The 15,491-nt window shown below is 47.5% G+C and overlaps 1 protein-coding gene across 1 annotated transcript in view; it reads right to left on the reverse strand.

Moving 5' to 3' along the window:
* The window catches only part of LOC125638749 (RING finger protein 112), a gene marked incomplete at its 5' end in the record, with an annotated part of 76,530 nt that extends 62,510 nt beyond the window's left edge, over positions 1 to 14,020 (reverse strand). Inside the window, 2 exons of the mRNA XM_075129068.1 lie at positions 10,526 to 10,601; positions 13,947 to 14,020. Coding sequence (XP_074985169.1) covers positions 10,526 to 10,601; positions 13,947 to 14,020 — 150 coding nt within the window. The remainder of the gene's footprint in view (positions 1 to 10,525; positions 10,602 to 13,946) is intronic.
* Between the last annotated feature and the right edge of the window lie 1,471 nt (positions 14,021 to 15,491).

Here is a 15,491-nt window from a genome sequence, read left to right on the forward strand (position 1 = left end):
ACCTTCCTACCAACACTACAAAAAGAAGGATTCTAGGTGGACTCCTCCTGAAGGTTGAAACAACAGACTGGACTTCTATATAGAGTGCTTCCGCCGACGTGCACGGGCTGAAATTGTGGAAAAGCAGCATCACTTGCCCCATAACTTCAACTGTGCAAAACACAATGTCATCCACAGCCTCAGAAACAACTCTGACATCATAATCAAAAAGGCTGACAAAGGAGGTGCTGTCGTCATCATGAATAGGTCAGAATATGAACAAGAGGCAGCTCTCCAACACCACTTTCTACAAGCCATCACCCTCTGATCCCACTGAGGGTCACCAAAAGAAACTGCAGCATTTGCTCAAGAAACTCCCTGAAAAAGCACAAGAACAAATCCGCACAGACACACCCCTGGAACCCCGACCTGGGGCATTCTATCTGCTACCCAAGATCCATAAACCTGGAAATCCTGGATGCCCCATCATCTCAGGCATTGGCACCCTGACAGCAGGATTATCTAGCTATGTAGACTCCTTCCTCAGGCCCTACGCTACCAGCACTCCTAGCTATCTTTGAGACACCACTGACTTCCTGAGGAAATTACAATCCATCGGTGATCTTCCTGAAAACACCATCCTGGCCACTGTGGATGTAGAAGCCCTCTACACCAACATTCCACACAAAGATGGACTACAAGCCGTCAGGAACAGTATCCCTGATAATGTTACAGCAAACCTGATGGCTGAACTTTGTGACTTTGTCCTCACCCATAACTATTTCACATTTGGAGACAATGTATACCTTCAAATCAGCGGCACTGCTATGGGTACCCGCATGGCCCCACAGTATGCCAACATTTTTATGGCTGACTTAGAACAACGCTTCCTCAGCTCTCGTCCCCTAATTCCCCTACTCTACTTGTGCTATATTGATGACATCTTCATCATCTGGACCCATGGAAAAGAAGTCATTGAGGAATTCCACCATGATTTCAACAATTTCCATTCCACCATCAACCTCAGCCTGGACCAGTCCACAGTCCATTTTTGTTGACCTTTTCTGAACCTTTTCCAATTCCAACATATCTTTTTTTGAGATGGGGCAACCAAATCTGCACACAGTATTCAAGTTGTAGGCGTACCATGGATTTGTAGAGAGGCAATATGATATTTTCTGTTTTATTATCTATCCCTTTCTTAATGATGCCCAACATTCTGTTCGTTTTTTTTTTTTTTTTGACTGCAGCTGCACATTTAACGGATGTTTTCAGAGAACTATTCATGACTCCAAGATCTCTTGAGGGGTATTTTATATGTATAGTTGGGATTCTGTTTCCCAATGTGCATTACTTTGCATTGATCAACATTGTATTTCATCTGCCATTTTGTTGTCCAGTTACCTAGTTTTGAGAGATCTTTTTGTAGCTCTTTGCAGTCTGCCTGGGACTTAACTATCTTGAACAGTTTTTTTTTTTAATCATCTGCAAATTTTGCCACCTCACTGTTTACCCCTTTTTCCAAATCGTTCATGAATGTGTTAAATAGGACTGGTCCAAGTACAGACCCTTGGGGGACAACACTATTTACCTCTCTCCACTCTGAAAACTGAACATTTATACCTACCCTTTGTTTCCTATCTTTTAACCAGTTACCAATCCATGAGAGGACTTTCCCTCTTATCCCATGACTGCTTACTTTGCTTAACAGCCTTTGTTAAGAGACATTGTCAAAGGCTTTCTGAAAATCTAAGTACACTATATCCACTGGATCCCTCTTGTCAAGGGGTTGTTAATCCCCTCAAAGAATTCTAGTAGATCAGTGAGGCAATATTTCCCTTTACAAAAATCATGTTGACTCTTCCCCAACAAATTATGTTAATCCATATTTGACAATTTTGTTCGTAGTTTCAGCCAGTTTGCCGGTACTGAAGTCAGGCTTACTGGCCTGTAATTGCCAGGATCACCTCTGGAGCCCTTTTGAAAAATTGGCATCACAGTAACTATCTTCCAGTACAGGCCCAGTATGTGTGATTTTGGTGCTGCCAACATTGACCTGCGGAACACAGGTGGGAGAAGGGGAAGGGTGATTCTTAACACTTTGCAACTCAGCTACATCTGAAGGGAATTCCACAGGGCGGAGGAAAGGCACCCTCATTAGTTCAAGGCAGTGTTCACCACTGAATATCCAAAGCTCTTGCAAACTGATATGTGAGAGCTTCCTCACAGGAAAGGTCCCAGGGATCCTTTATAATTTGGAATGGAAAGTGTTTGGCAGCCCCAACCTAGAGACTCTCCTAGAGTCTCTGCCTCCTCCCCTCTCTCTCTCTCTCTCACCCCACTCCAAGGTGAAGAACAAAGGGATACGGTGTCAGGTTTCTTTGTTGGGATGAGCAAGGTGCAGACACACGGGCACTGGGATTGGGAGACAAAGGGGACAGACAGCAGGGATGGAGGGCAGAGAAGCAGGGCGTGGCGGAGCCCTATTCCCTCTGCCTTCTGCCTCTCTCACCCTGACCCAAGGACTTTCAGATTCTGTGCTTCAGGTGACTAATCAACTGTTTCTTGTTTTGAAAAGGCTGCCTGCTGTCCCTGCAGATACTGACTGGGGGCATTGTAGCCCTGAGTGGTAGAAAAAAATCTCCCCCAGGAGTCAGGCTTGACTGGACTCATCGCAGGGAGCTACAGAGATAGACAGGGATCGCTGGTGCTGAAGGTCCAGTTTCAGAGTTGTGTAGGCCCGGGCCTGCCCCTGTGGAACTGTGTGAGGGCCTTGGGGACCAGGACAATAATGGGGTCACTCCCCTGGGTCTGGCTAAAGGCCAGGCCTAGACCAGACCCTGTGAATATGTGACACGATGTTGGAGGGTGAAGGGGCCTGGGCTCTGGTGCAGCCAGGGGACAAAGGGCTGATAAAAGCTGCTGGCAATGTGTTAGTTCCAGGCAAGCTCCGCCCAGGGCTTTGAGCATCACTGATCAAGGTGGGGACAATTCAGCACAGACCCAGCTAGGGCTCAACCCCATTAGTCGGGGAGAGGATGCAGGGGACTTGGCCATTGACTCCCCTAAGCTCTGGCCCAGGCCCTAGGTGGAGGCATGAGATCAGCAAGGCAGCCTGGGACAGAGTCTGGAGAGCAGCTGGGAGACCAAAGGAAAAGTCCTTCACAGCTCCATGTCCTCTGCCCCGCCCAGCCCTGTCTGGCCCTGCATTCCCTGCTGCTGCATAAACACCCATCTCACCGGGGTAATTCCCTGGGGTTCCTGCCTGGCACATCTCATTGCCTGAGGAGATTCTTCAGAGACCTGGTGCAAACAAACAGCATTAAAATCCAAAAAGTGCATCTCCCTTCACCCTCCCCAGCCTGTCTCACAGGCGGCAGGTCCATTGTGGAGTAGGGATGCTAGAAGGTGGAGGGGCTGGGTTCCAACAAGGCAGGGGGGAAACAGTGGGTGAAGGCTCATTCATTCCTGCCATGGAGATCAATGGAGAGGGGTCTTGGCTGACTGCTCTGTGGAAGGGTTGATGGGATGGTTCTAGGATGGGAGATCCCCTATGGTGGGGTGATGAGTCAGAACAGAAAGAGACAAAGATTGATACGGGAGCCAGTCTGGGGCTGGAAATAATGAACAGGGACCTAGTGTGTCCCCAGCCCTCTCCTAATTCTGCCCACGCATCCCCCCCGCTAATGATACAATCTCAGCCCAGGTCCAGCTACATACCTGTGACTCCGTATATTCAAATGATGGGTCTTCCTAGAAGGCAAAACAAGGGGCACAGGACACAGTTATACCCAAAGTAACAACTGCTATAGCCGCCGTCTCTGGATCATCCCTAGCCTCTATTCATTGCACCCCTTCTCCCCTGCATCCCCATTGACCCTCCCTCTGTCGCTAGTCCTCCCCCTCCCCAAATCCTTTCCCCTTTCTCTATTTCCTCCTGTCCCTCTCGGTGCCCCCTCCCCTTCCTCCATTCCTCTGCCCTCTCCCCATGCATCCTCCAGTTCCTGTAATCCTTCCTGCCCCTCCGTGATGCCTCCCCTCCCTCTATTCCTTCCTGCCTAACCCCATGTTCCCTCCCCACTCTGTATTCCCTCCTTCCTCTCCCTCTGCCCCTTCCATCCTTCTTTCACTCTGCCCCCTCCCCATACTTCTCCCCCCTCTTTATTCCCTCCTCCCCCTCCCTGTATCCTTTCACTTCCCTCCTCTTCTCCCCATGCTCCTTCCCCAACCTCTGTTCCCTCCTGCCCCCTCCCCGTGATCCCTCCCATCCCTCTATTCCCTTCTGTCCCTCCCTTTATTCCCTCCTCCCCCTCCCTGTATCCTTTCACTTCCCTCCTCTTCTCCCCATGCTCCTTCCCCAACCTCTGTTCCCTCCTGACCCCTCCCCTGCCCCTCCCCGTGATCCCTCCCATCCCTCTATTCCCTTCTGTCCCTCCCTTTATTCCCTCCTCCCCCCTGCCCATGCCTCCTCCAGTAACACTATTACTGCCTCCTGTCCCCTTGTCCTCTCCTCTCTATTTCCTGTTCCCCCTTCTGATTCCCTGCCCCCTCCCTCTGTTCCCTCTTGCCTCTCCCTATGCTCCCTCCCATCCCTCCTGCCCCTCCCCACACTCCCACCTTCCCTCTTTTCCTTTGAGACAAAATCAAAACAGTGAGGTACCGTATCAGTTTCCTCAAGTCGTTCTTGACTTTCCATGGCTGTCCTCGGAGGAAACAGAGATGAGAGGGGATGGTGTAACTCAACCTGTTTCTCTGCTCATTGAAGTCTGAATATCGCTGACATTTAAGGGCAGGTCTACACTACAGAGTTACTTCAGTATAACGTCATTGCTCAGGGGTGTGAAAAGTCCACACCTCTGAGCAACATAGTTATACCGACTTTAACCCCTGATCTAGACAGCACTATGTTGGCAGGAGAGCTTCTCCCACAAACATAGCTACCACCTCTCACAGAGGTGGATTAACTAAGCTAATGGGATAGCTCTCTCCCATCGGTGTAGAGCATCTTCATTAAGTGCTACAGTGCTCCATCCAACCCCCCTGCTTTCCTTGACGCCCCCTCCAGGATCCCTGCCCCATCCACCCCCCTCTCCTGTCCCCTGACTGCCCCCAGAACCAGGCAGGAGGGTCTCGTGGGCCACTGTAGTGGGTGCTCACCCCACCCCTAAGAGCCAGAGGTACCTGCCGGGGGGCGAGGTGGGAAGTCCCAGAGGTGCTTACCTGGGGCAGCTCCCAGGAAGCATCCGACATGTCCGTCTGGCTCCTAGGGGTGGGGGAGCGTAGCTGGGGGGGAACAGGGGGAGCGGCCGCTCCCCCCACTGATCACATCAAAAGTGGCGCCTTAGGTGCCGACTCCCTGGGTACTCCGGGGCTGGAGCCCCCACGGGGAAAATTGGTGGGTGCAGAGCCCCCACCGGCAGCTCCCTGCCCCGCGCCCGGCCCCAGCTCACCTCCGCTCCATCTCCTCCCCTGAATGCACCGCCCCGCTCTGCTTCTCTGCCCCCCACCCCCTGCTTCCCGTGAATCAGCTGTTCGGCAGGAAGCCGGGGAGGACTGAGAAACAGGCCGCGGCTTCCCGCTCAGGCCGAGGGTGGCGGAGGTGAGCTGGGGCGGGGAGCGGTTCCCCTGTGCGCCCCCCCCGGGTTACCTGCTGCGGCGCGGGCGGCCCTCCTTGCGCCCCCCCCCCCCCGCCCTGCCTGAGCTCACCGCCGCTCTGCCTCCTCCTCCCTGGGCCTGAGCGGGAAGCCGTCGCCTGCTTCTCAATCCTCCCTAGCTTCCCACCGAACAGCTGATTCATGGGAAGCCTGGGGGTGGGGACAGAGAAGCAGAGTGGGGCAGCGCATTCAGGCGAGGAGGTGGAGGCAGAGCGGAGGTGAGCTGGGGCTGGGGGTGGGGCAGGGAGCTGCTGGTGGGTGCTCTGCACCCACCAAATTTTCCTCTTGGCTGCTCCAGGGCTGGAGCACCAGTGGAGTCAGCGCCTAAGGTGCCCTTTTGGCCAGTTGTTAAATTTAGAAGCCCTTTTAGAACCGGTTCTAAAAGGGCTTCTAAATTTAACAACCGGTTCTAGAGAACCAGTGCGAACTGGCTCCAGCTCACCACTGCTAAGTGGGTGCTGAGATTTTGAAAATGTGGCTCTAACAGTGTGTAAGTTACAGACTAAAGTGGATCAGTAACTCACAGTAACTGTGATTATCAGCATCTCAGCCCATGTCTACATTACCACCAGTGTATTTATCCAGGCCCTGGTCTTTATCAGTATCAGGTATAAGAAATTCTTAGACCAGATGTTAACAGCCACGTAATATACAATTATTTCACACTTAGGATCTAATCCAAAACCCATTTAAATCCCCCAGAGCCATCCACATCCAGGTAACATGTTTCAGCACAGGCTTCCTGTCTCCTCTAAGGTTTGAAAATATATAAATCAAAACTCAGGATTGCCAACCTCCAAAATGATGAGACTGATTTAAAAAGAACCCAACACTGAATCTTTTTTTTTAATCTCAGGATTTCTATTTGCTGTTTGGTCACTGAGCCTGTCGGGGCCATTTTTCCAGCTTCCCTCTGAAAGCACAAAGCCTAGATATAAATTCCAGGAGCTGGGACTTTAAGAAAATATCACAAGATTCAAGATAAAAATCACAAGACTTGGCAAAAGTGCATATTAACAAATCTGTTTAAAAACTATCCATTTTCCAACTCTAATTATGGCCTCAAGACACTGAACTGAGAGAAGACAAGTAACTTGATATGGATATGAATATGGCAAATAGTATTTTATGATGATTTTTCTAGGTATGTATCCTAAACAGCACTTTGGCCCAGACTTTCAAGGTATTTAGCTCCTAACTTCCATTGATTTCGCTAAGGCTGTCTACAAACAGAGTTACAGCTCTTCAACTAAAGAAGGTGTTTTAAAACCAATTCACTTAACCCAGTGCAAACCCCTGTGCAAACACTCTTCATGTGCTGTAATCCTGGTTTTCACCAATTTGGCTGAACTCAATACCATACTGAATTGGGCTAAATGCATAGAAGGTCAGCAGATCTTCAATAGCATGTAGCAGATTGCAGTGGGAATGGGGCAACTGGTTTCATGTCTTGAGAAGGCATCAGCTTTCATGTGTTTGGGAAACAAACTGCCCTGTCCCATTGCACCCCTTATGCACAGTGCAATACAATGAGGGGTGTATCCAACTGAATCAACACAGAGACAATACTGTGGAAGCAAGCCACGCTTGGGAGTGAAAACTGCTGTCAGCGTAGGAATGTTAATGTTTGAATTCCCCAACTGCTGCATTTGAATTCTCTGTTAACACTGCCTTGTGATTCTGTTTTTCAGTTTCACTTTCGCGGTTTTAGAAAAGAAGATACAGTAGGTTGAAGAGCAAAATTGTGCCATTAAATTCCAGCCAGCACAAGTTCATGCAAACCTGGTACTGTCATTAAAATAGAAATGGTCTCTGTGCGTGTCAGGGTTCCCTCCCCACTCTGAACTCTGGGGTACAGATGTGGGGACCTGCATGAAAGACCCCCAAGCTTATTTCTACCAGCTTAGGTTAAAACTTCCCCAAGGTACAAATCCCTTGTCCTTGGACAGATGGTATTGCTGCCACCACCAAGTGATTTAGACAAAGATTCAGGGAAAGGACCACCTGGAGTTCCTATTCCCCCAAAATACCTCCCTGAGCCCCTTCACCCCCTTTCCTGGGGAGGCTTGAGAATAATATCCTCACTAATTGGTTACAAAGTGAGCACAGACCCAAACCCCTGGGTCTTTAGGACACTGAAAATCAATCCGGTTCTTAAAAGAAGAATTTTACTTAAAGAAAAGGTAAAAGAATCACCTCTGTAAAATCAGGATGGAAGATAACTTTACAGGGTAGCAAAAGATTCAAAAACACAGAGGAACTCCCTCTGGACTTAGTTTCAAAGTTACAGAAAACAGGAATAAACCTCCATCTAGCAAAGGGAAAATTCACAAGCTAAAACAAAAGATAATCTGATGCCTTTTTTGGCTTTACTTACTATCTTAGTAATTCTTTTTAGGCAGTTTTTTAAGAGATGCTTTTTTCTGCCTGGCTCCCAGAGGACACACAAACAAAGAGCACAAACAAAGCCTCCCCCCCCCGCCTCGATTTGAAAGTATCTTCTTTCCCCATTGGTCCTTTTGGTCAGGTGCCAACCAGGTTATTTGAGCTTCTTAACCCCTTACAGGTAAGGAGGAATCCGAGGCTACCCTCAGCTGTATGGTTATGGCAGTGCATCACTTTGTTTACAATGAGGACTCAGCCAGTAGCATCATTTCTCCTCCCCAACCCACCCCCTGCCCCCCACTGCAAAACTGATTAAGAGATTTCTGAGTTTTTCCATGTTAGATGCAATAATCTCTTAGCTACCATTTTTGAAATAAAAGAGTGCAGCTGAACTCATGACGAGGTTGTTAGTGCAGCACTGAATGCAGGACAAGATCTCTTTAAGGCATAGGCACCGACTTTCTAGATTTTCTGGGGGGTGTTTGACTCCCCCACTCTGTCCTATGCCCCACCCTCAATCCACTCCTGCTCACCCCCTCTCTCAGGGTGCCCCATATTCAACTGGTGCCTCCCCATAATGGGGGGCACGATCTAAAGGACAGGTCATGTGTACCCCCTGTGCCCAGCCCCGGGGTCACTTTGCTCTCCCCACCCCATGGTTTCAGTTTCAGTTTGTCCTCCCGCTGTGCCCCTCCCCAGCACATTCTGCTGCTGTCTCTGGCAGTCAGGGACCTGGAGTTGGGGGGGGGGGGAGCAGAAGGGCATGCCTCATGCCCTGCAGCTGCCTGAGAGAGTCTGGCTGGGGAGGCGGCTTCTGCTCCCCACCTGGCTCAGTCACGGGTTTTGCCTGTTCTGGGAATCAGGCCAGGAATAACCACAAACAAAGGGTGAACTAGAGCAGCACTGAGGCTTGATTTATTGCTTCCCTTATTTGCACAATTATACTCTCTCTCTTTCTCTCTCTCTCTCTCTCACACACACACACACACACACACACACACACACACCACATTCATGCTGGCAGGCTGCATGTGCGGATGCTGGTTTCGATTTCGGTGGCTGGGGCTGGCCAGGCCACAGCTGCCCAGAGATCGGCCCACTAGGCTACAAGAGTCCCCGGATTCCCTTTGGATCTGCGGGAGGTCTCTACGGCTTCCAGTCTGGTCCCGAGTTTAGTGTGCTGTTACATTTCCTTTTCTGGTAACCCCACCTGGCCGCCCATCTCGAAATGTATATCTTCACCCAGATAATACCATGATGTGACGGAACAGGGAGTGGGGAGTGTGACGGTGCCCCCCATAAGGCTTTATGGAAATATGCTTATGAATATACATGATTTGTTGCATATCTATGTAAAGGTTATGATCTACTGAATCTATTAATCCTATCTGCATGCATGTATCATTTTTGTATTTGAAGTTATGAATATTGGCTGTGTACAGGTTTGATTTCTAAATAACCTTAGTGGAGCATTTGGTCAGTTCCTGGAGAAAAGAATGTGCAAATCAAGAAGCACTTAAAGGATAATGAATCTTGGAAGGCTCAAATCCACATAAGAAGTCTTCCTGGAGACATTCAAGATACCATGTGGGCAATGGCTGCTGCCTGTGAAAACTGAGAGTCATGCATGGACATGTGACTTGCCCAGGTGACTCCAGAACTCCATCTTGGAGCTGGACTTTGCATAGGAGAGAGGAGGGGGTCTCCACCCACAAGAGAAAGTCTATTTAAGCCAGTGGGAGACCCCTCCATTTGGTCTTCAGCTGGCTAAAGAGGGAGCCCCTCTACCCCCAAAGAGACTTGAAATAAACTGGAACAAAGGACAGTGACTGCAGGGAGTGTGAGTGATTGCTGGACCCAGACTAGGAGATTAATCTGTAAAAGGAAGCTTACTGGAATTGATGAGATTTTATCTGTACTCAGTTGTATTACTGTATTCGGCGTAGATTTGCTTGTTTTATTTTATTTTGCTGGGTAATTCACTTTGTTCTGTCTGTTACTACTTGGAACCACTTAAATCCTACTTTCTGTATTTCATAAAATCACTTTTTACTTATTAATTAACCCAGAGTGTGGATTGATATCTGGGGGGAGGCAAACAACTGTGCAAATATCTCTATCAGTGTTATAGAGGGCGAACAATCTATGAGTTTACTCTGTATAAGCTTTATACAGGGTAAAATGGATTTATTTGGGTTTAGACCGCACTGGGATTTGGGCATCTGAGTGTTAACGACAAGAACACTTCTGTAATTGGCTTTTGATTAAGCCTGCAGCGGTTTGGGGCACGTGGATCAGACCCTGGGTCTGTGTTGGAGCAGACTGGGCATGTCTGGCTCAGCAAGACAGGGTGCTGGAGTCCCAACCTGGCAGGGAAAGCAGGGGCAGAAGTAGTCTTGGCACATCAGGTGGCAATTCCCGGGGGGCGGGGGGGGTCTGTGATCCAACCCGTCACAGGGAAGATTAAAGGTTAATAGGTGATTTGATCACAAGCAGTAAATACTTACATGGGGAGAGATCTTAGTCAGCCACGGGCTCTTTAATCTAGCAGACAAAGGCAGAATGAGATCCAGTGGTTGGAAGCTGAAACAAGGCAAATTCAGAGTAAAAATAAGGCTTAAATTTTTAACAGAGAGAGGACCTGCTTTCTGAGGGATATCTTGGATTTTCCATAACTTACAGTCCTTAAGTAAAAAGAAAAGGAGTACTTGTGGCACCTTAGAGACTAACCAATTTATTTGAGCTGTAGCTCACGAAAGCTCATGCTCAAATAAATTGGTTAGTCTCTAAGGTGCCACAAGTACTCCTTTTCTTTTTGCGAATACAGACTAACACGGCTGTTACTCTGAAACCAGTCCTTAAGTAGATACTAGACATATTTCTAAAAGATACACTCTAACCCAGAAAGAATTTTTTGGTGTGATACAGGACCAACTGGGTGGGTTCTTTGGCCTGGGTTATGCAGGAGGTCATGTTATACCAATAGAATAAAAACCAGCAGGATCTTATTAAGGGGGAGAAGGCAAAATGCCGTATTTTTTGTGAATACAAAAAGAATCAGAATAAGCAATCAGTTATAGCTATAACATTTCATTTCTCTCACACATTCTCTCACACATTCATTCATTCATTCATTCATTCATTCACACAGAGTTCTGCAAGGTAGTTATAGTTACCAGCCTGGGGGTTGCTTGGGCCAAGTCACTGGCCAGGTAGCCTGGACACGAGGATGGAGTTGAGTCTTGTCAGGTGCGCACCTGATGCTCCTGGAGGATGGTTGCAGAACCAGACTCGGAGTTCTCCGTCTCTAGGTTCTGTTTTTGTAGGAATTCATTCCTATTCCAGTCCATGGAATCTGCTTCATCATGCTGCTTTGACATTTGAAGTGATAGTCAATCACTATTCCCACGTTTGAAGCGATGTTTAATCAGCAGATGGAACATCCATGACAGCTTGGTGTTATCTTGTTCTTCAGTTCTTCACATGCTTGGGTGCTTGGGGGTGGATTGTGGATTCCGGTTTGCCCTTGGGGTCACCCGATCATCTCACTCCATGCATTTCTTCAGCCAATTAATGTTGGGGTTGTAATTCTCAGGCTGGCACCTTAACCTTTAATATTTCATTTCTCATTCAATCATACACACATACAATCACACTCCAACGTATATCCTGTCACATCTGCATTTTAATCCTTTAACATAACTATTCTAAAAACAGTGGGACATGGCAGACTTCAATAAGTCTATTTATTCCACTTGTTCCATTTAAAAGGAAACAAAAAAGATAAGCATGCAAGAGTGGGGGGGGGGGGTGGAGTTATTCTGGAGTTCAGGAAAACAAAGTTGTACCAGCCATAAAGGACAGCTATTATCTTGTTACTTTTAGAACAAACTCTTAGTCTCTGGATGTACTTCTACAATTAACACTGACCTTGTAAAACTGACAGGCAATTTCAATCAACACAGACTCATCAAGGTGGCTGAGAAACATATTTCTTTTTAATGGTCAGGCCAATTTCTGGGGTCTGCTGCGGAGTCACTCTTTCTTATATTTCCCATATCAGAAATATACCAGTTATTAATCTAGTCCAACAGTCAGACCAGATGATCTGAATGGTCCCCTCTGCCTGACAGTTCATGAATGTGTTGGGGTGAGATTTGACACCTGATGAGACTCATATTGGCCCCTCATCATTCCAATTTAAATCAAATTTCCAAACATAATTTATTTGGTTACCAGGTTCTGGAATTGGCTGTATCCCTTGGTGAGGTTCGATGCTTACTGCTTTGGGGTTTAGAAGAGATTCAGACACCCGTTATTCAAAATGGAATAACTGGGAAGTTGAGATTCATGTCAGGGTCAGAAATACAATCAGTGCACTGGACAAAATCTTCCTATTTCTTATTGGCCCTTGGAACTGGTGACATCAGGGATATGTGTACACACCAGCTGTGGGTAGATGGCTCAAGCTAGCCCACCAAAAGTAGCAGTGTGACCAGAGCATCTCCAGCAGCAGCACGGCTAGCCACCCGAGTACATACCCAGGGGATTGGACTGGTGTGTACTCGGGTGGCTAGCCAGAGCCCTCAGCTGTGCTGCTATGACCCCACTGCTATTTATAGGCCCTAACTTAACCAGAACTAGCATGTGTACATCTACCCGAGCTGGGAATTACACCTCCCAGCTACTGTGCAGACATTCCCTGAGAGCAATGAAGAGTACAAGGGGCCAGGAGTGCATCACATGGCTTTTAACCTTCCCTGTTTACATTTCAGCTATTGGTCATTAGAATTTTCAGTGTTATTAATCATTTAAATCATGGTTTTAAAGGGATTTTGGATGCCCAAATAGGCAGAAATCAGCCTTGACTGATATCCACTAATTATGGCCCCAGTCCTGCAAAGACTTACACCTGTGCTTCACTTTACTATGTTCAATGTGATTACTCGCTTGTTAAGCTTGTGCGTGTGTTTTTAGGATGAGGTCCTGAAATTAAATCATTCCAGCCTAGGTGATAAAATGAACACTGAAATAAAAAATGATTGTGACCTCCCCAGTAATTCACAGACCTGCTGAGTTCAGTATTAATTTTAATACTGTTTGAAAAAATCAAGGAAGATATAAGGACTAGGAAAGTACTGTGTCACTGGAGTCTTTGTAATCAGACTACAGGAGTAAACTAGAAAGACAGCTCCCGGGTCCTTTCTGTGTAGAGTAGCCCCTGTGTCTTTGTGGCATCAGGAAAATTTTAAGAAGCGTTTCAATCACATAATGTGCTGCATAAATCTGCAGAATGTCACCAAAATGCTCAGGCTGCCAAACATTTAAAACTCTCATGATAATATGTGGATGAAACAGATGAAAGCTCATTGCCCATTTAGACCCCACAGAAGACTTGGCATTTACTGTTAGCAAAAAAGAGGACTGAATAAACACAGTTAATGAAGTCCACGTCTTAGATATTCCTTTAACAATACTGTACAAATTTCCCATAAAGGATAGTGCCCTAGCTTACACCTCACTACCGGGGTGGCTATTCTAGTCATTACCAGGATGCTTCTCTAACAGTTTGGACACTGGGAGGTAAATATGAAAGGCAGGAGTTGGTAGCAGCAATCACAGCTCTGCATGTTGTAAAATGTCCTGCTACATTTATCTCGGGCATTTCTACACAAATCATTAAAGCTCTGTCCTGATTGTGTCAGGGACATGCCAGCATCTATCTGTTGCCATCAGTGTGAAAATCAATCAATATTGTTTAGATTCTGAGCTCCTTACTTTGCTCTTACTCAGTTTTCAATGATCTTTATTCCCTTTTACTCCACTGAACCCCCATGCAGTTTCCCTGACAAAGGCTCTCCAGGACTGGCCCAGAGATTTTTGTTCCAATAAATTTTCCAGTTTCTTGTAATAAAGAATGTCACCTACCTCCTGTTCTCTAGCAGAATCAACAGCAAACACAGCTCCTGATGAAGCTTTGCTGTGTTTGCTTCCTGCAGTATAAATAGTCAATTGGAACTGAAAGTAAAATGTTTACAAGGAGGCTGGCTCTGTGCCTTCTGCTGATTACTGGAAATCACACAGCATTAGAAGAACTGTAGCCACCTGAACTCACAGAAATTCTGCATCCCTCTATTCCCCCAACTGACAGTTGGCCCAATCCCCTACACAGCATGTGGATTGCACTCTCAGCAAATTTGCGGATGATACTAAACTGGGAGGAGTGGTAGATACGCTGGAGGGGAGGGATAGGATACAGAAGGACCTAGACAAATTGGAGGATTGGGCCAAAAGAAATCTGATGAGGTTCAATAAGGATAAGTGCAGGGTCCTGCACTTAGGATGGAAGAATCCAATGCACAGCTACAGACTAGGGACCGAATGGCTAGGCAGCAGTTCTGCGGAAAAGGACCTAGGGGTGACAGTGGACGAGAAGCTGGATATGAGTCAGCAGTGTGCCCTTGTTGCCAAGAAGGCCAATGGCATTTTGGGATGTATAAGTAGGGGCATAGCGAGCAGATCGAGGGATGTGATCGTTCCCCTCTATTCGACATTGGTGAGGCCTCATCTGGAGTACTGTGTCCAGTTTTGGGCCCCACACTACAAGAAGGATGTGGATAAATTGGAGAGAGTCCAGCGAAGGGCAACAGAAATGATTAGGGGTCTAGAACACATGACTTATGAGGAGAGGCTGAGGGAGCTGGGATTGTTTAGCCTGCAGAAGAGAAGAATGAGGGGGGATTTGATAGCTGCTTTCAACTACCTGAAAGGGGGTTCCAAAGAGGATGGCTCTAGACTGTTCTCAATGGTAGCAGATGACAGAACGAGGAGTAATGGTCTCAAGCTGCAGTGGGGGAGGTTTAGATTGGATATTAGGAAAAACTTTTTCACTAAGTGGGTGGTGAAACACTGGAATGCGTTACCTAGGGAGGTGGTAGAATCTCCTTCCTTAGAGGTTTTTAAGGTCAGGCTTGACAAAGCCCTGGCTGGGATGATTTAACTGGGAATTGGTCCTGCTTCGAGCAGGGGGTTGGACTAGATGACCTTCTGGGGTCCCTTCCAACCCTGATATTCTATGATTCTATGATTCTATGATTGTCCAGTGTGATGGGGGAGTGCTGATGAACCTGGAAGTCTTGGAATTCAGGTTCAGGACACAGTTTATGGGTCTAATCTCAATTTACCCTGCAGCTGCACCCCAGTAACGGAGGGCAGAATTGAGCCGACAGAGCTCATTCCAGTGTCAGGCTGTCACATATCATGCAGTGTGGTTGGCAGGAGAAGGGCGTGACTGCTTTCTTCCCTCATCACATTTGGAGGGTGAGTTCTCAGAGAGAGACTGTTTTTACCCTTTCCCTGTGATGTCTCTGCAGCTGTCAACTGCATTCAGCGGACAGGGCCCCACACTCATGTGAGCAGATGGGGGCCTGGATTTGGGGGGAGGCAGCAATAGGGTCCAAAATGGTCAATAGG

Source organism: Caretta caretta, chromosome 6 (genome assembly GCF_965140235.1).
Source record: "Caretta caretta isolate rCarCar2 chromosome 6, rCarCar1.hap1, whole genome shotgun sequence".
NCBI lineage: Eukaryota > Metazoa > Chordata > Testudines > Cheloniidae > Caretta > Caretta caretta.